The following is a 25,509-nucleotide window of genomic DNA, read 5'->3' as shown; positions in this document are numbered from 1 at the left end:
CACCAAATGTTTTAGCATCCCTGATACAAGTAGAAGAGTTCATTTATTTGACTTTCATCTTCTGTTTTTCCAGTCTTCCCAGCACAGTAAAAGTGCTGATGGGTTGTAAAATGACCAAAAGATCCCTTGCCAAAGGAAAAAAGATGCTAGCTTGCATTTATCATTAACATCCTGTGCTCTTATCTAAGCTCAGATAATTTCAGTCCTTATCACTCAGGATTCCTTATTTTATTTATTAAAATTTTATTTATTTATTTATTTATTTATTTTTGGCTGGGTTGGGTCTTTGTTGCTGTGCGCGGGCTTTCTCTAGTGGCGGTGAGCGGGGCTACTCTTCATTGCGGTACATGGGCTTCTCATTGCGGTGGCTTCTCTTGTTGTGGAGCACGGGCTCTAGGCGCGCAGGCCTCAGTAGTTGTGGCACGCAGGCTCAGTAGTTGTGGCGCACAGGCTTAGTTGCTCTGCGGCATGTGGTATCTTCCCAGACCAGGGCTCGAACCCGTGTCCCCTGTATTGGCTGGCGGATTCTTAATCACTGCGCCACTAGGGAAGTCTGGGGATTCCTTATTTTAAAGTAGCATGTTTTAAACTACATGTGTGACAAACCAAGGAACTTCTTAAAAAATTGTTTTTCCTGATTGCAAATGTAATATATGCTCATTGAGGATAAAGTGAAAAATAGAAAACAATAGCTAAGAGAATTTAAATCACATATAATTTCACCTCCGGAGACAACAACTGTTAACATTTGGTGTAGTTCCCTCTTCCTATCAATGTTATCACAGAATTTTTACTCCTTTTTTAATAGTTAACATTATAATATATACCTTTTCCCAAGTATTGAAAAATCATTTTAATACATCCTTTTTTTTTAAGATTTTTTTTTGATGTGGACCATTTTTTGTTTTTTAAGATTTATTTATTTATTTGGCTGCTCCGGGTCTTAGTTGTGGCAGGCTGGCTCCTTAGTTGTGGCATGCAAACCCCCAGCCCCAGCATGCATGTGGGATCCAGCTGCCTGACCAGGGATCGAACCTGGGCCCCATGCATTGGGAGCGTGGAGTTTCATCCACTGTGCCACCAGGGAAGTCCCTTTAAAGTCTTTATTGAATTTGTTACAATATTGCTTTTGTTTTGGTTTTTTGGTCGCACAAATCGTGAGGCATGTGGGATCTTAGCTCCCCAGTCAGGATTTGAACCCTCATCCCCTGCACTGGAAGGTGAGGTCTTAACCATTGGACCTCCAGGGAGGTCCCAATACATCCTTTTAAAGGCTAGTGTATTCTTCCACTATGTAGATAAACCATAAATAGCTTGTCCAATCCTCTCATTGCTGATATCCAAGTTATCTTAGCGGGAGAGGCTTTTTAATTAGCCCCCTTTAAAACTGGGCGTAGAAGCTGGGACGATAGAGGCTGGAAGGATGGTACTCCTTGTTAGCAATCAGAGACTGATGACATTGTTTCCCATGTTCAGAGAAAACGGCTGCTGCTTCTTTCTCCTCGGTGCTCTTGGTGCTGCTGCTGTCTCGTGTGCGCTGATTCACCTGCAGACACCTTGCCTTCACTATTTTCTTGGCAGAAAAGAAAACTAAGTTACAAAGCTAACCTTTGTGCTGGAAGTTTTGAGTACACGACCCTGCCTAACGCTCGCCACAACCCTGTTGGAATGGTATGGTTTTGCAGATGAGTAAACTGAGGCTCAGAGGAATTAGGTCACAAAACTAGTAAGTGGCAGAGAGCCATTGCCCTTTCCCTGGGGCCTTGTGGTTGTGACGCAGGGAAGGGGCACACATCGTAGCAGATCTCCACATAGTGGCCAGCTCCTGCTGCGGGCTCCAAAAGGACTCTGGGTGGCCTGTCCCCGGGCAGCGGCAAACGGGGGTAGATAGAGAATTAGCCCAAGGAAGAGGAGCACTTCAGTCCCGGCAGGTACTTAGGTTGGAACCAGCTCAGGGCGTGAGGGTGAGGAGTTGGCCGTCTTAGATACCAGAACCCACATAAAAATCCTGATTGCCAGCCAGATGAGAGTTTGTGTATTTGTCTTTTCTAGCCAGTTAAATATGTCGGGTGTGGTTCTCTGAGATTATGTTCACTGCCTCTGTTTCTGCCCTTTCAGGGCGTCGGCCTGTCGGGTGTGGTTCTCTGAGATTATGTTCACTGCCTCTGTTTCTGCCCTTTCACGGCGTCGGCCCAAGACATGTGAGGATTATTGAACAAGCGAAGGTTGTATTTCATTTTTAATTACTATTTAAGTGAGCCTCAGATTTTCCAGGGTTTATTTTCTTTGCTTTGACGTAAGATGGAATTCATGGGTTCCCATCTTAGCAAATTATGTAATTGCTTTGGCATCATTTAGGGGTCTCTGTACTATAGAATGCTACAGAAACTGCTGTTTAAAATGCCTCAAGCATTCCGTAGTCGTGTCTCAGGTCAAATGATTTTGGAGTGCCGCTTTGCAGTATTTCTTCTGGCTGGAACATTGGCTGTCTTTGAAGTCAGCGTGGAGGCCAGCTCCCCTGGCAGGGCAGGAGACCGTCCCACAGAGGAGAGCGTGGACTTCAAAAGGCCTGGAGAAGGAGGCATGCGCAATACAGCCGCTGAATCTCACTGCGGGGATCAGAGCATGTTTGTGATGTGTTCCTTGCCCCTTCTGTGAACGCAGAGTGGAAACTAGAGAATTTGTTTTGCATAAAGTTAAAGCACAGGGTTCTGTGATTCAGTCAGTTTTGGTTGAAAAGGAGATACACTTGGCTTCGCTCAAAACTCAACCTGAGGGCTTCCCTGGTGGCGCTGTGGTTGAGAATCTGCCTGCCGATGCAGGGGACACGGGTTTGAGCCCTGGTCTGGGAGGATCCCACATGCCGCGGAGCAACTAGGCCCGTGAGCCACAACTACTGAGCCTGCGCGTCTGGAGCCTGCGCTCTGCAACAAGAGAGACTGCGCATCGTGATGAAGAGTGGCCCCTGCTTGCCGCAACTGGAGAAAGCTCTCGCACAGAAACGAAGACCCAACACAGCCAAAAATAAAAATAAATAAATAAATAAAAGCTTAACCTGAGTTGCCAAAACTCAGGTTAAGATAGCGGTGATTCTTCAGATGCCTTTTAAAACCCTTAACACTTTCATTCGTTTGGGGGCAGGTTTTGTACATTATTGACTTGCACAGCAATTAAAGCAAAGGCATGTTCCATCCCTGAAAATCTGTGGATGAAACAACGATAAGTAATGAATATTCAGCAGAGCAAGGAGTAATCATTAATTCTAAGTGGAATATTAAGGATTGTAAGCAGCCAGGCAGGTGGCCAGTGGGCTGAGCAGAAGTCCTGCAACCGTGAGAATTTCCTCAGAAAGCTTGCCGTCCAGCAGGGTGGTGCCGCCCACTGGCCCAGAGGCCGCAGCTCTTGTGCCGTGTGATACCGTAGGTTTGAATATTGATTTTATAAAATCTGAGGGCGTGGGAGACCCGTGGGGATTTTCCGGAGAGTGCTGTTAGACTTTACCTGCATATAGGTGCACATGAAGATAGCAACATGCTGCCTCCTTCCCGAAGGTGCAGGCGGTCAGTTAACAAATACCCATCACCAACCGTTCGCTGCACTTGAGCCCGTTGGCTTGACCTTGTGCTGGGTGCTATTTGGAATATGAAGAAACATGTGTTCTAGCCCTTGAAGAACTTAGTTCAGTTGGAGAGGAAACCTGGCCCCCACCCCACCCCTCACACATAGGCAGACACGGGACAAAGATAGCCGTAACATGGTTAAAAAGCTGACCTTCCCAGGTTTTGATTAGGTAGCAAAGCAAAGGGAGAGGAGTGAGTGAGGGGTGTTGAGGATACGCAGGGTCTGACTAGGTAGAGGAGGGATTAAGCGGAAAGAAAGGGTTAGGACAGTTCAGGCAGGCGGTGGAAGAGCATGGAAGCTAGGCTAAGGAGTTTGGGTTTTATCCCGTGGCCAGTGGGAGCCCTAGAAGGTTCCTGCGTGGGGAAGTAGCATAGTGTTGGGTGTCTAGCAAGGTCACTTGTGCTCAGCCTTCTCTGCGGGCCTCCCTATGAAGGGAAAGTGCCGGGAGGACGCAGGTCTGTCAGTGAACTGGGAGTGGTGTGGTTCGTGGGTGCTGGAGATGCACAGATCTGGCCCCCTATCCCAGAGCCACTGCTCTCCAGTCAAGGCATTTATGCTTTCAGAGACTCAGTGCCCCTCCCTGGCTGCAAATGAGAGTTACTGTTCTTCCTTGTTCACCTGAAGGTGACGTTGGCAGATCTTGTGAGTGGGGCCACCACTGTAGGACCATTCGGGAAACCCTAGAGGGCTCAGGTTAGGTACCTCCTACACCGAAGAAGAAAGGAGAGTGCCTGCCGCAGAGGCCAGGAGGGCTGAGGGTAGGCGGAGAGGATGCTGTGAGCTGTGGTGGGTGCTTGGTTCGCTGGTTTCCTTCCTCTCAGGACAGGGTGTTTCTTTTTGTAGTGTGAAGCTGCTTCCTATTGAAGAGGTTTTAGAACCGTGATTCTTGCCTCTGGCAGCACATTAGAATCACCTGGGGAACTTTTAAGACCTACTAATGCCTGTGCCTCGGCCCAGACAAGTTAAATCAGAATCTCTGGCAGGTAGGGTCAAAGCATGGTTGTTGTTTTTTTTGTGTGTGTTTTTTTTTTAAGTTCTCTGGGTAATTCTAGAATGTAGGAGGGTTGAAACCCTTTGCTTTAGAGGTAGAGATGTGGGAACGCTGACAGGTAAAAATACCTCCAGACAGCTGCCCCGTCTCTCTGTACTCTGAGTCTCAGTAAATCTGATAGCTGTGCCAAAAGGGAAGAGAGAAGAATGCCGTGGGTTAGGTGGGTTTGGAGGTTGGCTTAAGTTTTGGCTTTAGCTTCTTTTACACATTTCTTTCCAAGTGGTCTGTGTTTGTACCCTCACTAAAGTAATTTGGGGCCAGAACGATTCAAAATAAGTTTTCCTCCCTAGTTTTTCTAAAATCTCATCACACTGAGGCATCTTTGAATGCCCGCCAGCTACAGTGCAGTGAAATCTTAAGTATCTCTTTGGAAACTCGGGAGATACAAAATGTCAGTGAGGATGCTTACTGGGGAAATGGCGTGCACTGGAAGCATTAATCAACAGTTGTGGGAATGACAGTCTCTACCCCTGTACTCTCAGGATGAGTCCACCCGAGTTCCCCAGACTGGTGAGGACCCCCATCTTTCAGGGCTGCAGAAAGAGCCAGGCTCAGGGCGTCCCCAGGTCCCTGGGGGTTGCCAGCCATGTCTGGCAGGTTGGAGGGTCCTAGGAATCAGTGACTGGGGTTCCGGTTCCCAGTCAGCTGCTTCCTAGCTGTGCAACCCTGGACAGCTCACTTAATTTTGCTGAGATCTACCCTCCAGGCAGCTGTGAGGATTGGATGAGAAGTGTTAATGGGCCTAGGAAAGTTCCTGGCACAAGATCAGTGCTTATTTTACGCTAATTCTCTCTTCTCTTCCTTTACTTAAGTCAGAAATCACGTGGTCCCAGTGCCTTTCCACTTTGAACAACTTCGGTCCCAACCACCCTGACTTGCCGAAATGCCCACCCTGCTCCGCCAGGATAAGGGTGTGGTGTTGTGAAGAGGAGCGGGAAGAAGGCCCTTTGGGCGCGTGGCAGCAGATGGCAGGGATGGGCAGCCGGCATAGGTCTGTGTGACGCAGAGCCGCCCTACAGGGCTCTTAGCTTTCCCTTCTGTGCCTGGTAGTTGATTGTCTCTTACATAGACTGCAGGTTCTGTTCCACACAAGAGAGGGTGGCAAAGATGGGAATGAGTCACTGGAGGATTCTGGGCTGGTGACTCCGACTCTGGAGGTGGAAGCCTGACTTCAAATGTTGCGTTTCTACTGGTCCCCAGGGCACTCCTCTCTCTGCTTTAATCAGAGCTTCAGCCTGGTTGCAAGCAGTAGAACAGCTGTACTATGTTTAGTTGACAAATCGGAGATTTGAGGTGAAAGTATTTCCTTTTGGTCAGGCTGGGTGGTGGTACCAAGCCAACGAAAAAAATTAAAATGTTTTGTAGTTAGGGATGAACTTGCTCCATTCAAGTGGAATGAAAGTATTTCTGAGCAAAATCACTGTACCTATTTCCCATTGTCTTTCTGTATCTGCAACCACACGGCAGATGGGACCTGAGGGCAACACTGGAGCCTTAACGTGTCTTAGTGTGTCTTTACAGAAGAAACACAATGGGGTTTTTGAGGCCACCAGTAATTAAGCAAGCCCTCTAGGTGGGAGTGCACATATTCTCAACGGTGTGGTGTGTGGAGGACCAGTAAGCTGCAGCCGGGGGCAGATGATGACAGAAGTAACCCCTCCACCACCCTGCATCCCCAGCCTCCATAGACTGGAATGACCTGTTTTACTCGATGCACCTGGAACTGGGTTTCTCAACCTCAGCACTGTTGACGTTTGGGGCCAGGTAGTCAGTCCTTCCTTGTAAGGCTGTCCTGTGCATCGTAGGTGTTTATCAGCATCTCTGACCTCTAGCTGTCAGATGCCCATAGCACTCCCGCATCCTGTGACAACCAAAGATGTCTCCAGACATTGCCAGGTCTCCTCTGGGGCAGAACCACCCTCTTTGTAGAAACACTGATATAAACATAAAGAGTGTCTCGGCAGAAACATTAATTAGGATGTCAGTTTGGGATATTGTAGTCTGACATCAGGGCCCAGGCACCGTCTTGTAGTTACTGCTTCCCTCTTGCCAAATGCTTTTCCCCAACATTATTGTGTGCCATATTATAGCCAAGTTAAAAAAAAACACAAAAAAACCCCCAACTCCCTAAACTGTGCATATACAGAGGGAAGGAATGGAGTCATACTGTACCTTTCCTGTTTAGAATTATACCCCCAGCATGAACAAAACACAGGGATTGGAACATGATAGGTGCTTAATTGATGTTTACAATTGGCTGCAACATCTTTGTAAAACACAGGTCTAAGCTTTAAACTCAAAGTATATAAAGCAGGACAGCAGTGTTAGCACCTACCAAGTGCTCAACATTGAACTGAAATTTTTAAAATTAATATTATTCCTCTTATAAATCATAGTGAAGCAATGGATGCTTGAAGTGATTTTTGAGAAGTAACAGTTCCTCCCTGACTTAGACATCAGCTTGTCTATGTGTAGTTGTTTGGAAGTACTCAATTATATGTGCTGATTTTAGCTCTACTCTAAGAATGTAAAAGCCCAGACAATTTGCCAGTAAGACAACCCTGAGAAAAAAAGAAAATTTTAAAGCTAATAGACTGATCCCCAAATACAAGAATATCAGATATTTCTAGTGTTTTATCTCTGTGTATTCAGAAATAATTGCACTGGCATATTGCTTAAGAGATTTGCCGTAGTACACAAGTTAATTTTGAAATATTTATTTTATAACCCCACATGTAACCAGCTAAGCAGGGTGCCAGGTACATAGTTGATTCACTCGTAATTTGAGTGGATATTGTTGAATGTACCGTTCTTAACATAGTCCAGAGCAGGAGAAATTCCTGCGTATGTGGACTTTATCAACCTTTGCAAACTAAACAGAATGGAGGGCGCTTCCCTGGTGGCACAGTGGTTAAGAATCCGCCTGCCAATGCAAGGGAAACGGGTTCGAGCCCTGGCCTGGGAAGATCCCTCATGCGGCGGAGCAACTAAGCCCGTGCGCCACAGCTACTGAGCCTGCGCTCTAGAGACCACGAGCCGCAATTACTGAGCCCACGTGCCACAACTACTGAAGCCCGTGTGCCTAGAGCCAGTGTGCAGCAATGAAGACCCAACACAGCCAAAAATAAAAATAAGTAAATTTATTAAGAATAAATAAATAATAAACAAAATGGAAATGAATGGTAGTGAAAATAAGATCTATTTTAAAATTCAGTTACCAAGTTAACAATGCTTATTTGGCTTTATTTTCTAAATAACCTATTTAAATCAGAATTAATTCAGTAGAAAGGATTTGTTGAGTACTGTGTTGATAAGGACTTGTTGAGTAGTGACTATGAGTAATACCTGACTCATACCATCCAAAGATGTTAAAAGAATTCTGAGCATTTGAGGAAAAAAGTTAATGTTTTTTATATGATTTCATCTGTACCTTCATCATAACTCCCTGTGTGTATAAGCAGAATGCTGGACTAGGTCTGTTTCCTTCTTATTTGATTAGTAAGAATTACCTGGGGAGGCTATTAAAACTTCTAATTCCCAGTTTCTATCCTAGGGATTCTCATTCAGCAAGTCTGGTGCAAGGCCTGTGAATGTGTATTTTTAACACCCTCTCTTGTCTTCCCTCCCCAGGAGCAGGAAGATTTCAATGCTCAGGCAGCTTTGGGGGTCACTAGATTTGGTTTCTTTGGAAAATGCCATCACTGCTTATCTATTCTACCTTTTTACTTGTTTTCTTAACCATGGCCTTTTCTAGTTGACTATGCATATAAAATGCAAACTTTGAGTGGTAAAAATCATGGATCTTAGTCTTCTGACTCTACCATAGTAGTTTTGAATGTCTAAGGTTAAAATTTTTTATTTGAGATAATTGTAGATTCTCATACAGTTATAAAAAGCATTGCAGGGCTTCCCTGGTGGTGCAGTGGTTGAGAGTCTGCCTGCCCATGCAGGGGACATGGGTTCGTGCCTTGGTCTGGGAAGATCCCACATGCCGCAGAGCGGCTGGACCCGTGAGCCATGGCCGCTGAGCCTGTGCTCTGCAACGGGAGAGGCCACAACAGTGAGAGTCCCGCGTACCGCAAAAAAAAAAAAAAAAAAAAAAAAAGCATTGCAGAGAGATCCCATATATTCATCATCCAGTTTTTTCATTGGTAGTATCTTGCAAAACTTGGTACAATATCACGACCAAGACATTAACATTGATGTAATCAAGATACATAATCCAGAACTTTTCCATTGGTTCAGACATCTCTCATGTCCTAGTCCATTCAGGCTGCTATAACAAAATGCCATAAACCGAGTGGCCTATACACAACAGATGTTTATTTCTCATAGTTCTAGAGGCCGGAAGTCCAAGACTAAGGTGCCAGCATGGTTGCCTTCTGCTGATGGTCCTCCTCCGGGTTCATAGCTAGTAGCACCGTTTCAGACTATCCTCACATGGTGGAAGAGGCAAGGGCCCCTCTGAAGCCTCTTTTATAAGGCACTAATCCCATTCATGAGGGCTTCACTGTCATGACCTAAGTACCTCCCAAAGGTCCCACCCCCTAATACCATCATCTTTGGGGGTTAGTATTTCAACACATGAATTTTGGGGGGACAGAGACCTTCAAACCATAGCACTTCATTTGCCCTTCTCTAGCCACACTAGTTTCCCTTCCACACACACCCTCCTACCGCAGTCTTAACTCTTGGCAACCACTAGGCTGTTCTCCATATCTATAATTTTGTCATTTCATGAATGTTGTAGAAATGGAGACATGTAGTTTATAATCTTTTGGTATTGGCTTTTTCACTCAGCATAGTTCTCTGGAGATTCATCCAATTTGTTGCATGTATCAATAGTTTATTCCTTTCTGTTGCTGAGTCGTATTCCCTGGTGTGGATGTAGCAAAGTTTAACCATTTACCTGCTTAAGGACATCTGGCTTGTTTCTACTTTGGGGCTGTCACCAATAAAGCTGCTGTGAACTTTCATGTGTGAGTTATTGTATGGACATAAGGTTTTGTTTCTCTGGAATAAATGTCCAGGAGTGCAGTTGCTGGGTCATATGATAGTTGCATGTTGTAGTTTTTTAAGAAACTGCCAAACTGTGTTCCTGAGTGTCTGTACCATTTAGAGTTCCCACCATTAATTTATGAGTGATCCAGTTTCTCTGTTATCCTAGCCAGCATTTGGTGTTATCATTATTTTTTGTTTCAGCCATTCTCATAGGGATATAGTGATATCTCACTGTGGTCTTAATTTACATTTGCTTGATGACTAGTAATGTTGAATATCTTTTCCTGTGCTTATATGCCATTTGTATATCCTCTTGAATAGCAGAATATTATTGGATGGAGTGCTATTGTTGGATAGAGTGTTCTATAAATGCTGATCAATCTATTGGTTGATGGTAATGAAATAAAATTCATATTTTATGGCAAGACAAGAAAAATTCGAACATAAAATTTTTCTCAGGAAAAGGCTTCCATTTAGGCTTCCTCCCTCCCCTTTAGTATGTATTGTGTGGCTGCATTGACTAGACCTCCTTAGGAGATAACATTCCTTCTTAATCTGGTAAAGGGTCACCATGACCCACGACTTGCTTTGTACGTGCAGATCTGGATTGTGTAAACTGTTGATATGTCATTTGATGTATAACCTGTTTGTCTTAAAAACTTATATAACTGTGCTTTGACCTCTAACAGGCGGAACAGTCCTCAGAGCTTTCTGAAAGACTGTCTCCTGGGTTATAGTCCCCAGGTTGGCTCGAATAAAAGTTTTCATTTCTTTCTTAGATTAATTGGTTATTAATTATTAATTAATATTCAGTAAGATTATGAATCTTACTGATTAATTTTTCATCAATAATGGTATTGCTGAATTTGTCTGTATCCTTACTGATTTTCTCTTTAGTTGTTCTATCAATTGCTGAGAGAGGGGTGTTGAAGTCTCCAACTGTAATCATGGATTCATCTGTTTCTTCTTCCAGTTCTATCAGTTTTTGCTTCACATATTTTGCAGCTCTGGTATTTGGTGCGCGCACATTTAAGATTGTTATGTCTTGCTGTGAGATTACCCTTGTATCTTTATGTCCCTCTCTGTTTCTAGTAGTCTTTTCTCTGAAGTCTACTTTATCTGATGCTTTCACTTAATATTTTTGATCCTCTGATTTGGGTGTTTTTTTGTTCTGTTTTGTTTCTTATTAAAAATTTGTTTTTATTAAAATATAGTTGATTTACAATGTTGTATTAATTTCAGGTGTACAGCAGAGTGATTCAGATATGTATTCTTTTTTAGATTCTTTTCCATTACAGGTTATTACAAGATATTGAGTAGAGTTCCCTGTGCTATACAGTAGGTCCTTGTTAGTTATCTGTTTTATATATAGTAATGTGTATATTTTAATCCCAAACTCCTAATTTATCCCTCCCCCCCCGGCCCCCACTTTCCCCTTTGGTAACCATAAGTTTATTTTCTATATCTGTTAGTCTATTTCTGTTTTGTAAATAAGTTCATTTGTATCTTTTTTTTTTTTTAGATTCCACATATAAGTGATATCTTATGATATATGTTTTTCTCTGTCTGACCTACTTCACTTAGTATGGTAATTTCTAGGTCCATCCATATAGCTGCATGATTTGGGTGTTTTGTAATTGAGGCTCTTTTCCCCTTCTTTTTTAGGAATATATCATTCGGGTACAAAGAGGAATTTCTGTAGAAAATAGCTGGCAGGTAAGCTTTTTTTTTTTTTTTGTCATTAGAAAAATGTTTAAACAAAATTCTGACTTGGGGCATCTAAAAATCTGGAAAAACTATATTAATCATATGTCTTTTAGATATAAACGTTTAGCTCTAACACATGTATTATAAAAGGCTTTTATGTTCCCAGTTGTTCAGTTTAATTCGTGTATGTTACTACAGAGAGTAGGAATCTGTTCTCCAGGTGGACACAGAGTAAGTGGGCTAGGCAAATTACTTGTTTTGTTCCTAGTAATTCAAACCTCACCTGAAGCCATGGCTTGTTGGGTGAGGCAGGTTAACGTTCAGTCCACCAGGTAGAAGGGTGAGACAGTGCCCTGGACATTGTGCATTTCATGGACTCCCAAGTCCAGTCATGGACAATTTCTAGTGCTAGTTCCCACACTGACCATAGGTAAGGATCTGCTTACAGCCCCAGGGCCTGCTTTCCTCACAGGTGGCCTCAGAGAGGCAGAACTTACTATACACATCTAGAGGTGCTTCCCATCCCAGCTGACTTGCAGAGGGTGGCTGAATTCTGTACAGGGACCATTTCTTTCCTGCTTTAGTAATTATAATGACCCTCCTGCCTTCCAAAAATCTTACCTTGTCCTTCATAGCCCAGGTTGAACCTTACCTCTCACCTTAAGCAGTCTTTGACCTCAGTGACCCATACTTGGTCTTTTCTTTGCCTGAAAATTCAAACTGGTTTTTGTTGGACTAATTATACTATTTAACATCAGTTGAGCATTTATTGTTAGGCACATTAATTCACTTAGCCCTTTAAAGGCAGTTCTGTGTGATAGTATTAGCCCCATTTTACATTCAAAAGGTAAGTAACTGGTCCAAGGTCACGCTTATATCCCTGACAGAACAGGGGTGGAATTTGCACATTCTCTGTGGTTAACTATTGTACTACCTTTTGCTCCTTTGCACTTATCAGGGATGCCCTCATGTTTAACTTTCTGATGTATATTTGTCAAACAGGCCCAAGGGCAATGTCCTACCAGAAAAATCAACCCTTGATGTAGTTTTCTAGATCCAATGCTTTAGAGTCCTGGGGGACACTTAACAAAAATGTTGATACTTAACCTCCTTAAATTCCTGAATTCCTAGGTGATCTCCAAGTAATTCTTATGCACACTAATATTTGAGAATCATCAATAAAGATTGAAAAAACTTTTTGAAAGCAAAATAACTTCCTTCCCCGGAGACTGAAGAGCTAGTGGAATTTGGCTATGGCCTAATCAATGGCATCACCATAACTAAGAAAGAATGCATACACAGTGGATGTGGACCGTTGGCCAAGAGGGGAAACGGGCAATCAGAGAGCTGTGTGGCCTCTCTGCCTGCAGATGCGTCCAATCTCTAGACTGGTTGGATCTCAAATGGGGGAAGTTTTATCCAGGGCAAGGATGAAATGGCCTCAAGACTGTCCACATGCTTTAACTTTAATTTCATGTTCACTAAAACTTTTTTTTTTTTTTTTGGTAAATCATTAATTCATCTTTCTAGGTGCCTGGTTAATAAAAAAAAAATACTTAAAGGGCTATTCACCCTGGAAACAAATACGTCATCATTCTTTCTTACCTGTTGGCATCTTGCGAGTTTGGCTAGCATTAACCAGTTTCCCATGGCCCAGCCAACTCAGGGGCACTGCTTGGTCTGTTTTCTGGGGCTGCTGAGTTAAGCAAGTTAAGCACCAGGTATATAAGCCCTGCTACCCTTAATGCAAGTGCCTTGGCTCTAAAATGCCAATAAATATTAAATAGGGAAATGAAAATTGATGGTCTTTGCTGAATCAAAACACCACTTTTATTTCTTACAGATTGTTAGGAGATACAGTGACTTTGATTTGCTGAACAACAGCTTGCAGGTAATTATTTTAAAACACCAATGACACATTTATTGCTTGGGGTATCTTAGAAACTGGTTGGAAACAACAATATTAGGAACAAGAAATTAGCAAATTTCCCTAGCAAAGGAGATAAGCTCATACTTTAAACAGATGATGTGTGACTCTAAAAATAAACTTTGGGGAATAAACATCATTTATAATAAACACCTTGCAGCTGGGTACCTTTGAGCCAGACTGCGTCCTTACCACAATCATGGGATGCTGTGTGTTATCTCCTTTTCGCAGGTTAGGAATGACTAGATGGGTTGCTAGAGTTGTTCACTGAGAGCTGGGACTCTCAGACTCTCTTAAACAAGGCTGCATAGTCAGCATTGCAGATCAACAACACTCAGCAGTAACTAGAGACTCAGCCTTTTTCAGTGTAACTTTTTTTTTTTTTTTTTTTTTACTTTTTAAACTTATTTTTTGGCTGCATTGGGTCTTCGTTGCTGTGCGCGGGGGTTACTCTTCGTTGTGGTGTGCGGGCTGCTCACTGCAGTGGCTACTCTTGTTGCGGAGCACGGGCTCTAGGGCATGCGGGCTTCAGTAGTTGTGGCACGCGGGCTCAATAGTTGTGGTGCACGGGCTTGGTTGCCCCACGGCATGTCGGATCTTCCTGGACAAGGGATAGAACCCATGTCCCCTGCATTGGCAGGCAGATTCTTAACCACTGCGCCACCAGGGAAGTCCCTCAGTGTAACTTTTTTCTCTTAAATATGTATTTCTAAATCCCTTTGATTTAAATGTTTGTAACTTGGTGGCCATAATGCAAAGAGGGATGAGCTGGAAACAAAGCTAGTGCTGGTAATGATCGAAGGGTCCTAGAGAAGTGTTAGCACCGTAGGTACTGGCAATACCACCTATGTCTTCACCTGGTAGATTGGTCTTCAGGGGCCATGGGTTATTGAAGACCACTGGGCTTGTATCATATCTCAGCTTTGATTGGTAGCATAAACCCTTGAGCCAGAGTGCTTGGCTTATGACCAGCCCAGCTGGGAGGTGAAGTGGCCATCATCAGTCATTCTGAGTGACCTCTGATCCTGTCCACAAAGGTCAGGAGGACTGCTGACTGGGAGGCAGCGTAATGCTTCATTTCCTTCAAAAGGCCATTTTTTATTGACCAGACTTTGGAAAAATAGCATTTGTAGAGTCCAGACTTTCATATTATTTACAACACTGCTGGAAGCATGAATGCCTTATTTTCCTTCCAGTAGAACTGGCCTGAGTATCTGCAGACCTTCTTGTAATTGACATATGGTCCTGCATTTCACACATGTTGTCTGTCTACATTTTTTTAAAAATAAATTTATTTAATTTTTAAATTTTTGACTGCATTGGGTCTTTGTTGCTGTGCACGGGCTTTCTCTAGTTGTGGCAAGTGGGGGCTTCTCTTTGTTGTGGTGCATGGGCTCTAGGCACGCGGGCTTCAGTAGTTGTGGCACATCGGCTCAGTAGTTGTAGCTTGCGGGCTTAGTTGCTCCACAGCATGTGGGATCTTCCCAGACCAGGGCTCAAACCCATGTCCCCTCCATTGGCAGGTGGATTCTTAACCACTGCGCCACCAGGGAAGTCCCAGAAGGGGGAGTGATTTTGTACAGTGCCGTTCAGCCATGGCTGAGTAAGAATCATGGGAAAAATACTTCTGAAATTGAAATTGCCTAGGCCTAGCCCCCAAGAATGGGGGGTGGGGAGGAGGGTTTTATCTCCTATTTGTTCTTTCTTTGGGGATATAAAGTTGAATCTCCATGACTATTCAATTATAGCTTTTTTAATATAATAGAATTTTATTTTTGCATCAGTGTAATTTTCCTTGTTAAAATGGGCACTTTCACTGTGCATCTTATTTCAGATGCAAATATCCACATGTATTGATGTTGGCTTGTGCTGGGAAGGATATGGCCAGACAGCATTTCAGTGGGAGGTTTTTCTGGATCCAAGTAAACAAACAGAAGAAAGCACATACAGCTTTTTGGCAACAAAATAATTTCAAAACAACCCCATAAAACAGACCAAAAAGATTCCAAAACCACAGAAGAAAACTGTGACCATGAATTTCAGTGTCTGATTACCCTTCTGACAGATAAATGAGTTCCTGCTGAAAAAAGAGAAATGTAATACACATATGCAGAGTTGTCTGAGTCCAACAGGAAACATACCTAAGCAAAAAAACCCAAAAAACCAGCAGGATGTAAAATTATACATGCAATATAATAATTACATTGAAATGTTTAGGAAAAAAGCTTGGAAGGAAATATGCCAAAATGTTAACAATGGGGTTCCCCAGGTGGCAGGATTATGGGTTATGTTTATTTCTGGTTCTTTATACTGTTCTGTACTTTCCAAGTTCGGTACAAGTAAACACATGCAAGCTGTATAAGTAGAAAAACAGAAAAAAAGCTGTACTTTCCCAACTTTTTATAGTGAGCATATCTTGTGGTAACAGTGAAGAAAAATCACCACCTTATTTTAAAGGCACCATCAAATTGGTGACCATCTAGAGAGATAGCATGCGACACAGAAAAAGAAGAAAGAACTGCAGTGATGGGAACTGGCAGGGAACCCTCAGACTTGGCATGGGACCCAGCCTCTGCCTCTTACCAGCCCTGAGACCTGGGCTCAGTTACTTCCTCTCTCTGTCCTCACTCTCCCTGTCTGAAGCCAAGGGGCTGAACCAGATGACTTCTCAGGTCTGTTGTAGCACAAATGTTTTGTGATTTGGCTGTACTGCCCATTGTTGACGTAGTAGAGACTACTGAACACTGGGGGGAAATGGGGACAAATTAGGGTCTGTTGAGAGCTTAGAACTCCCTAGAATACTCCCTAGAATGTAGTTGAAGACAATTTACAGATCGTTAAGGTCTGATAACAGAAATGAGAGACTAGTAGATTCAGAGTTAGGTTTTTCCTCCAGACAAAAAGCTAGTTTTCTTGAAACTGATAGAGTTTGTCATGGAATTTAGAAGCTTCTGCTAGGCTAGCATGGGTCAGATTATGGGCTCCAGACCCCAGTTTGGCTGTCATCCCCCCTTTGCTCTGTCACTCTGCAGATGTTATGAATGGAGGAACTTTTATGAATGGAGGAACTTTGGGGACTTCTCTGCTGGGCTTCTTGTTCTCTTTTCCTTTATACAAGGAACTCAAGAAGGGAATACATAGGGTACGTTGAAGAGGGAACAATAAAAAATGGGATGATTGGCTTGAAGCCATCCCTGTGGAGGTGTCTAGGAAATCACTGACTTAGTGGCTTCATCACTTTATGTGCTAGTACTCTCTCTCCCTCCTTTCTAATTAGTCATGGGAGTTCTGAATTTTATATTCTGTGACTGGTAAGCATTTGAGAAATTCTAGGAGGAAGCTGAAAGAGAAGTTTCTGTTGAATGTTAATCTCCTTTCAAAGGCAAGATTTTATTTTAGTTTTATTTATTTATTTATTTATTAGTGAACTTTAAAAAAAAAAATTTATTTGGCTGTGCCGGGTCTTAATTGCGGCACATGGGATCTTTGTTGCGGCATGCAGGATCTTTTAGTTGCCACATACGGGATCTTTATTGTGGCATGCGGGATCTTTTTAGTTGTGGCATGTGGGCTCTTAGTTGTGGCACGTGGGATCTAGTTCCCTGACCAGGGATCGAACCCGGGGCCCCTGAATTGGGAGCACGGAGTCTTAACCACTGGACCACCAGGGAAGTCCCTCAAAGGCAAGATTTTAAAGTAACACACACAGCATAGTTTTAATACTTTTAGGAATATTTATTGTGAGATCTTAAACCAGGGCAGGAAAACACCTCCCATCTGTCTAGCAGACTGACATGGCAGGGACACTCTAATCACAGCTGTTGGCAAAGAACTCTGTTTCACCTGTTGATTTGGAAGAGCTGATGGGATGTCTGGGCAGATCAATACATTTTCCTAAAGAGAAATGAAGCATGAAAAAAAAGATTGGTTCAAGCTTGGAGGCCACAAAGTTTGAAACAGATAGCTTATCAAATTCATGAATGAAAAATAGCACCCCCCCCCAAAAAAAAAATAGCCCTGTTGGGGTTTGAATCCAATGTTGTCAGATGTGACTGTCCATTCCAAGTGATGTGTGAGGTTCAGCTGGGTCTGCTCTTGGGCAGGTAGTGCAGGAAAATGCGCTGATATTGGCTGATAGTAATTTTAAAAAAAATCCTTGTTGTGTATATGATCACTTTGATGAGCAAAAGGGATTTTTCTTTCTTTTTTTTAATTGAAAAAAGTAGTAAATGAGAAATGTTAACATTTCATAGTATAGAAATAAAAATTAATTCACCAACCCACTCCCAGAGGTAGCTATTCTCAAGCAGGTAGTGTGAGTCCTTTTAGACGTTTTTGGTGCATATATAACTATATGCCTGGGCTTATACACACACACACATACATACACACACAAATGAGATTATATCCTGCAACTTAATAAGGGAGCTTTTAAAAGAAATCAGTTATGTTTTCAGTAATATATTACCTTTGATTCCCCTGTATTACTCAATGCTCCTGAACAAAACTAATAATAAAACGATTGGCTTGGATGTGTGCTGAGTGATGTGCTTTCTTCATAAGTATGCTTTGTATTTAGCTAATAAAGGAGCTGCTGTTACGTAAAGCCTAATTGTATGAGTGAGGAAAACAACCTGAAATTGAAGTGTGTCATCTGGCAATGAATTTTGCCATGGTTGAAAATTCACTCTAAGTATGTTCTGACATATTTTCATAAATATTTTGGAGAAATAGGCAATTTAGAATTGTCAACCAACCTCTTCATCTTGCCCAATATCAAGTTCAAGGTCTTCAGCATTGTTTGAAAAATACAACAGAGTGGAACAGGCTAAGTTAGGTTCATTCACATGGGTGATTTACATGACATGCTTGTCTGAATTCAAGATGCCCTTCTCTTTAGACCTTCCCCTTGATCAATACACATGCCACTTGGACAGCTCTAATCTACGTACAAGTGTAGACTAGCAGTGCTCTTTGAAAGCAGTTTTGCTCATTAAATTAAGATACCAATCTGACACTTTGTTTTTTTAAGTTTAAAAAATAGATTCATAGGGAGTTATCTGGCAGTCCAGTGGTTAGGACTCCGTGCTTTCACTGCCAGGGGCCCAGGTTTGATCCCTGGTTGGGGATCTACGATCCTGCATGCCGCTCGGTGTGGCCAAAAGAGAAAAAGGACTTATAAAGTTTTTTTGTTGTTTGTTATTTTTATTTCAAGATATCTTCAGCCACTATAATTTAATATTTAAATATCTGTGATTTCTTTTAGTGGCAAAAGTCAGATATTGCTAATAATACCAGGTTTATGGCCTACATTTATAATTGAGGGATATGCTAAGTTTGTTTTTTTAAATTTATTTAATTAATTTATTTTCGGCTGCATCGGGTCTTCGTTCCTGTGTGCGGGCTTTCTCTAGTTGTGGTGAGTGGGGGCTACTCTTCGTTGCGGTGCGTGGGCTTCTCATCATGGTGGCTTCTCTTGTGGCAGATCACGGGCTCTAGGCGCCTGGGCTTCAGTAGTTGTGGCTCGCAGGCTCTAGAGCGCAGGCTCAGTAGTTGTGGTGCACGGGCTTAGTTGCTCTGTGGCATGTGGGATCTTCCCGGACCAGGGATCGAACCCTTGTCCCCTGCATTGGCAGGTGGATTCTTAACCACTGCGCCACCAGGGAAGCCCAGGACTCAAAGTTTTAAATGATCTGGAAAACGATAGATTGAGCACCCGCATTTACTTTTCCTCTCTCCCGAAGCCACTCTAAAACAACAGTAAATTGATCTTACACACACACACACACACACACACACACACACCCTCAAGGACAAATAGAATAGGAGAGGAGAAAACTACAACAAAAACATTTGAAACTGAAAATCCAATGGATGAGAGCTAACTAATTAAGCAGATATGGGAAGGCAGAATTCTGAGATGGCAGTGAGGGTGGCTAACCCCATTGGGTCCCAGTTTATACTACAGAACCTCCAAAAGATTTAGCAATTGACAGCACCAGCTGCTGCCTGCAGCCTGGGCTGAGGTCAAGCTAAAATCAGGAGTTGAAAGTATGTTTAAGCAGTCAGATCACCAAGTCTCCCCATGTGAGCAATTTATGGCTGCTCTTCTCCCTCCAGTAGAAAAACTGAGTTTATTCTCTAGGGAGGGTAGAACAGTCTTTGGACTGGAGAATGCAGGCATAGTTGGAAAATTTACATAACAAACAGGAGACCTGACTACTCCCCACCCCTACCCCCAGCCAAGCCCTCTTCTTCCTTTCAGCTCCCAGAATACTGGCAGTCAGGCGTAGACCCTCCAGGCAGGAGACTGGAAGATTCTTTTGGGAGGATCTGTCCAGCCTAAGAGGAAAGAGCTAAAGAGAGTGAGGTCACAGGTTCTTAGAAAAATTGTCTTTTATAATCTCAGATTAAAAATTGCATTACATTACATCAGGATGCTATTAAGGAAAGAAAAGTATTTAGAAGTAAAAAAGATAACAGTAGGAATGAAAACTCTTTAGAAGGGCTGAAAGATAGAGGAAATATCCCAGGGAGAAAATGTTTAACATAGGTGGAAAATGGGAGCGAAAAGATAAGAATAGAGGACCAGTCCAGAAAGTCCAACATTGGAAAACAGGAGTTCTAGAAAAAGAAAGCAAAGGGAATGGAGAGGAAGAAATAATGACCTAATACAAGAAAATACCAAAGAATGTAAGGATATTAGTTTCTAGATTGAAAGGGCCGAGTACTCAGCACAGAGAATGAAAATAGAGCCATATAAAGGCACATGGAATTCACAAACCGAGGTCAAAGAGAAGATCCTACAAGCTTCCAGGGAGAGAAAAAAACCAGAATGAAGAATCTACTGCTTGAACCTTTAACAGCAGCACCAGAAACTAAAAGACAATAATGTAGCTCCTAAAAATTCTGAGGAAGAAATGTATTTCCAACTTAGAATTCCATATCAAGACTCGTTATCAATCAAGTGTGAGGGTAGAATAAAAACATTTTTTAACATGCAACGTTTCAAAACACTTATCTCCCTTGCTCCCTTTTTAGGAAGCTGACAGAGGGTATCTCCACCCAAAGAAAAGGGCAGGTATGGATATAGAAATGGGGTTCAGCAGGAGAAAGGGCAAAAACTTCTCCAGCATGATGGTGAAGGGAGGTCCCAGGATGCCAGCTTTGCAGCAGGTATAGGGACCACCAGTCCTGCTTGGAGCATGTTGGTGGGTTCTGGAAGGTACTCCTTAAGAAGATAAAATTGATACATCTTTGTATCTGAATGTGTTGAGAAAAGGCTTAGGCGGAGAGTTTGGAGTTGAATAGAAAACTTAAAAAGACTACTAATTGACAGAAAGGAATAATAAGCATGCTCTTTGGCTCAGTTGTGAATATCATTTACCTAATGTAAATATGAATATTGCACTAAATAAAATTATAACATCACTATATTGGAAGGAGTAGTAATAGAACGTGTATGGAATGAGATTAGGATTGTGAAAGAGAACTTAATCCTAATCTTCCATAATTAGAAACTTACAGATAATGCCTAACAGTGAAAAATCAAGACATAACAATGTGAACAGTCCCCTATTGCAGAAGATCAGTCGAAAGCATTGAATGTGGCTGCCTCTGGGGTGGGGAATGGATATGTCACCTGTTGAGGGGGGGTAGTAGGAGCACTGTGGGACTGCTAGTAATAATAAAAAAAGAACTATTTGACTCTTGAAATTATGTTCATGTATATGTTTGATAAAAAGAAAACCACATCACAAAATTAAGTTTTAAAGTTGCTATGCTGAATAAAGCATCTTATCAATTCTTAGTTGTTACGGTTTTTCACATTTTTATAGTTTGACAAATTAGGATGTATCCTAAAATACCTTAGACCTAATGAAATATGATGGCTCAGGATTCTGATAATGTATCTTATTTGGGGATGACATGAGTATAATACTTTTTTTTTTTTAATTAAAGATTGCAGGCCTAAGTCTACCTCTTCCTCCCAAAAAATTGATTGGTAACATGGATCGTGAGTTCATAGCTGAGAGGCAGAAAGGTCTTCAGAACTATCTCAACGTTATCACCACAAATCATATCTTGTCTAATTGTGAGCTGGTTAAGAAGTTTTTAGATCCAAACAACTATTCTGCAAGCTATACTGGTAAGTAGAGGGATCTATCAGCTACAGTCCCGGGACAAAAGAGGCGCTTTTCTTTGCTGGAGATAATACACGTGGGAGAAATTCTCCTTCCAAATGAGGAGATGTGTACATCTGTTATAGGGTGTTATTCATTTACTAATAATTACCTGATTGTATTTTTACCGTAGATATATAAGAAGAACATTGTTCTAAAATGTTTGTGATGTCTGTTTAGAAAAATATGGAGGAGAACTTATTGTCTGTATACAGAGTCTTGTCTTTATTATCTTCCCTGACAAAACAGAGAGTAAATAGTCCACAATAATCTATACAGTAATCTCAATTCGATTTGTATTTGGCTCTGTTTTTGTGTTTACAGTATATACTATGCCTGGTTTTCCTGGGAATTACTTTAAACACAACAGTGATCCAGAAGTGTTCTTTCTGTGTCTTCCCCGTTGCTTGCTGAAATCCACTCTGTGCAAAGCCTAAAGAAGAGGTAGTTCTCTTCCAAACCTTCCCTGGGTCAGGGTGGCAGCCAGGGGCCTGAGTTGGAAAGGGTGCCAGTCACACACAAAGCTAGCATCAGTAATGTAAGCCCGTTGTCAGCAGAATGAGTGATTAAATATTTAATACACTCTGGCGTGGCCTTGAAGAGACCAATAGAAACTGTTGTAGAACTGAACCAGTGACTAGAATTCAACTGGTTTTTTAAAACTAAACCATGCTTAGAGTCTAAGTGGAACTCTGGGTATTATTAATAAGCTGATTTCCTTGCTAAGAGAACAGATTGTTTACCGGCTACATTTTAGGTCCTCAGAACGCTGCTTTTGAAGTAATTGGGGGGAGACACTTTTATTTCTGCGTCAGATAGAGGGGCTGCTTTTGAAGTAATTGGGGGGAGACACTTTTATTTCTGCGTCAGATAGAGGGGCTGCTTTTGAAGTAATTGGAGGGAGACACTTTTATTTCTGTGTCAGATAGAGGGAAATAGAGGACTACTTGTCAGGCACCAAACTTTTCTGCATAATATAATCCACCTGGGGAGCTTTAAAAAATCCTGATGCCCAGGCTGCATTCATGCCAGTTAAATCAGAATATCTGTGGATTCGATTCCTAATTTGTAAAGCTCCCCTAGAGATTCTAATTGCCACCGAGTTTGAAAACCACAGTTAGAACTTGCTACTTGCAGTGTGGTCCTTTGACAGCAGCACTGGCATCACTGGGAGCTTGTCAGTAATGCAGGATTTAGGCCCCAGCCTAAACCTAGGATCAGGATGTGGTTTTAAGAAGGTTGCCATGTGGTTTGCATGCATACTTAAAGTTTGAGAAGCCTTGTCCTAGAATGTACCTGCCATCTTCTAATGGAAGTGCCTGTAAGAAAAATGCGTTTCTAGAATGCAATCAAGTGAAGGAAAGTTAATTTCACACTCACATTTACTGTAAGTAACAATGAATTGTTACAAGGCTTGCATCCTTCCCCCACTTGTTTCTCGGTTCACGTAGGAGAAAAGGGGCTCCCAGGACAGCTCGCATTCTTTCAGAGTAGATCTCGCTTGGCTTTCAATTCACCATGCTTTATTTACCTCACTTGTTCTCAGAATTCAGATCATGGGCCTTCTGGATTGACTTTTTTTTTTTTTTTTTAATTTATTTATTTTTGGCTGAGTTGGGTCTTCGTTGCGGTGCGCGGGCTTCTCATTGTGGTGGCTTCTCTTGTTGCGGAGCACGGGCTCCAGGCATGTGGGCTTCAGTAGTTGTGGCATGCGGGCTCAGTAGTTGTGGCTCGCGGGCCCTAGAGCTGAGGCTCAATAGTTGTGGCGCACAGGCCTAGTTGCTCCATGGCATGTGGGATCTTCCTGAAGCAGGGCTCGAACCTGTGTCCCCTGCATTGGCAGGTGGATTCTTAACCACTGCGCCACCAGGGAAGTCCCTGGATTGACTTTTATCAAATCAGTCCCAACCCAGCCCTCTTCATTGGTTTGTCCACATTTTTTCCTGAGGGTGTCTGCTAATGTTCTCCCAGGGCAAGTGTCAAGGTGTAGTGCACACATGATGATGCCATTCATTCCATAAACCTTGACTGTCTGCTCTGCCTATGCCATGTGCTGGGTGCAGGGCTGGGTGTTGGGGTGCAGGTGTGAAGAAGATGTGCTTCCTGTTCTCAGGGAGCTTATACCGGAAGTACCTTGAGTTGCCAGGGGTCAGAGCTAGCAGGGATCTTGGAGCAGACGTATCAAAACTAACCCTCCCGTTTTATTTTTTAATGTTATTTTTTGTTGTTGTTTTCCTTCCGGTTTTATTGAGATATAATTGATATACAGCACTGTATAAGTTTAAGGTGTACAGCATAATGATTTGACTTACATACATTGTGAAATGATTATCACAGTAAGTTTAGTGAACATCTCTCATCTCATACAGATGCAAAATTAAATAGAAAAAAATTTTTTCCTTGTGATGAGAACTCTTAGGATCTACTCTCTTGTTAAATTTCATATATAATGTACAGCATTGTTAATTATAATTATCATGTTGTGTATTACATCCCTAGTACTTATTTATCTTATAAGTGGAAGTTTGTACCTTTTGGCCACCTTCATTCAATTCCCCATCCCCCTATCCCCCCTAGCCCCCACCTCTGGTAACCACAAATCTGATCTCTTTTTCTATGAGTTTGTTTGTTTTTGAAGAATAACTGACCTACAATACTATGTTAGTTCCTGTTACACAACATTGTGATTTGATGTTTCTATACATTTCAAAATAATCATCATGAAAAGTTGATGATGTCAACTTACAATATGTCACCATACAAAGATATTACATAGTTATTGACTGTATTCATCCATGTGGTTGCAAATTTCATTCTTTTTTGTGGCTGATTAATATTCCATTGTGACTCTTAGATTGCTTCCATATCTTGGCTATTGTAAATAATGCCACAATGAACATGGGGGTGCATATATTTTTTTCTAATTTTCATTTTCATTTTCTTCTGATATATACCCAGGAGTGGAATTGAATCATATGGTAGTTCTACTTTTAAGTTATTGAGGAACCTCCATATCATTTTCCATAGTGGCTGCACCACGTTACATTCTCACCAGCAGTGCACAAGGGTTCTCTTTTCTCCACATCTTTACCAACACTTGATTTTTATTTGTGGTCTTTTTGATGATAGCCCTTCTGATGGGTATGAGGTGATACCTCATTGTGGTTTTGATTTGCATTTCCGTGATGGTTAGTAGTGTTGAGCATCTTTTCATATGCCTGTTGGCCATCTGTATGTTGTCTTTGGAAAAATGTCTATTCAAGTACTCTGCCCATTTTTTAATAGGGTTGTTTGGTTTTTTGATGTTGAGTTGTATGAGTTCTTTGTATATTTTGGATATTAACCACTTGTCAGCCATATTTTTTGCAAATATGTTCTCCCATTCAGTAGATGGCCTTTTTGTTTTGTTCATGGTTTCCTTTGCTGTGCAAAAGCTTTTAAGTTTGATTAGGTCCCATTTGTTGGTTTTTGCTTTCTGTTTTTCCCTTGCCTGAGGAGACATAACCAAAAAAATATCACTAAGACCAGTGTCAAAGAGCTTACCACCTATGTTTTCTTCTAGGAGTTTTATGGTTTTAGGTCTTATTTTACGTCTTTAATCCATTTTTTAGTTTATTTTTGTATATGATGTGAGAGAGTAGCCAGTTTGGTTCTATTGCATGTAGCTGTCTAGTTTTCCCAGTACCATTTATTGAAGAGGCTGCCTTTTCTCCATAGTGTATTCTTGCCTCCTTTGTCGTGGATTAACTGCTTATAGAAGTATGGGTTCATTTCTGGGTTCTCTCTTCTTTTCCTTTGTTCTCTGTATATGCATGTGCATGTGTGCACGTGCATGTCAATACCATACTGTTCTGATTACTGTAACTCTGTAGTATACTTTGAAATCAGGAGCATGATACTTCCAGCTTGTTCTTCTTTCTCAAGATTGTTTTGGCTATTCAAGATCTTTTGTGTTTCCGTACAAATTTAGAATTATTTCTTCTAGCTCTGTGAAAAATGCCAGCGGTATTTGATAGGGA

General features: G+C 42.0%; 1 protein-coding gene across 17 annotated transcripts in view; it reads left to right on the top strand.

Moving 5' to 3' along the window:
- The window catches only part of PXK (PX domain containing serine/threonine kinase like), a 75,556-nt gene that overhangs the window by 14,000 nt on the left and 36,047 nt on the right, over nt 1–25,509 (top strand). For 16 of the 17 annotated variants that reach the window (XM_012532383.3, XM_012532380.3, XM_004267962.4 and 13 more), the window contains 3 exons: nt 11,339–11,389; nt 13,224–13,271; nt 21,270–21,456. In XM_012532383.3, coding sequence (XP_012387837.1) covers nt 11,339–11,389; nt 13,224–13,271; nt 21,270–21,456 — 286 coding nt within the window. Of the gene's footprint in view, nt 1–2,206; nt 2,226–11,338; nt 11,390–13,223; nt 13,272–21,269; nt 21,457–25,509 lie in introns of those variants that run through there. The other variant, XM_049715352.1, reaches the window with a different exon arrangement.

The sequence above is a fragment of the Orcinus orca genome, chromosome 10 (assembly GCF_937001465.1).
Source record: "Orcinus orca chromosome 10, mOrcOrc1.1, whole genome shotgun sequence".
NCBI lineage: Eukaryota > Metazoa > Chordata > Mammalia > Artiodactyla > Delphinidae > Orcinus > Orcinus orca.
This window is presented reverse-complemented; position numbering and strand designations above follow the sequence as displayed.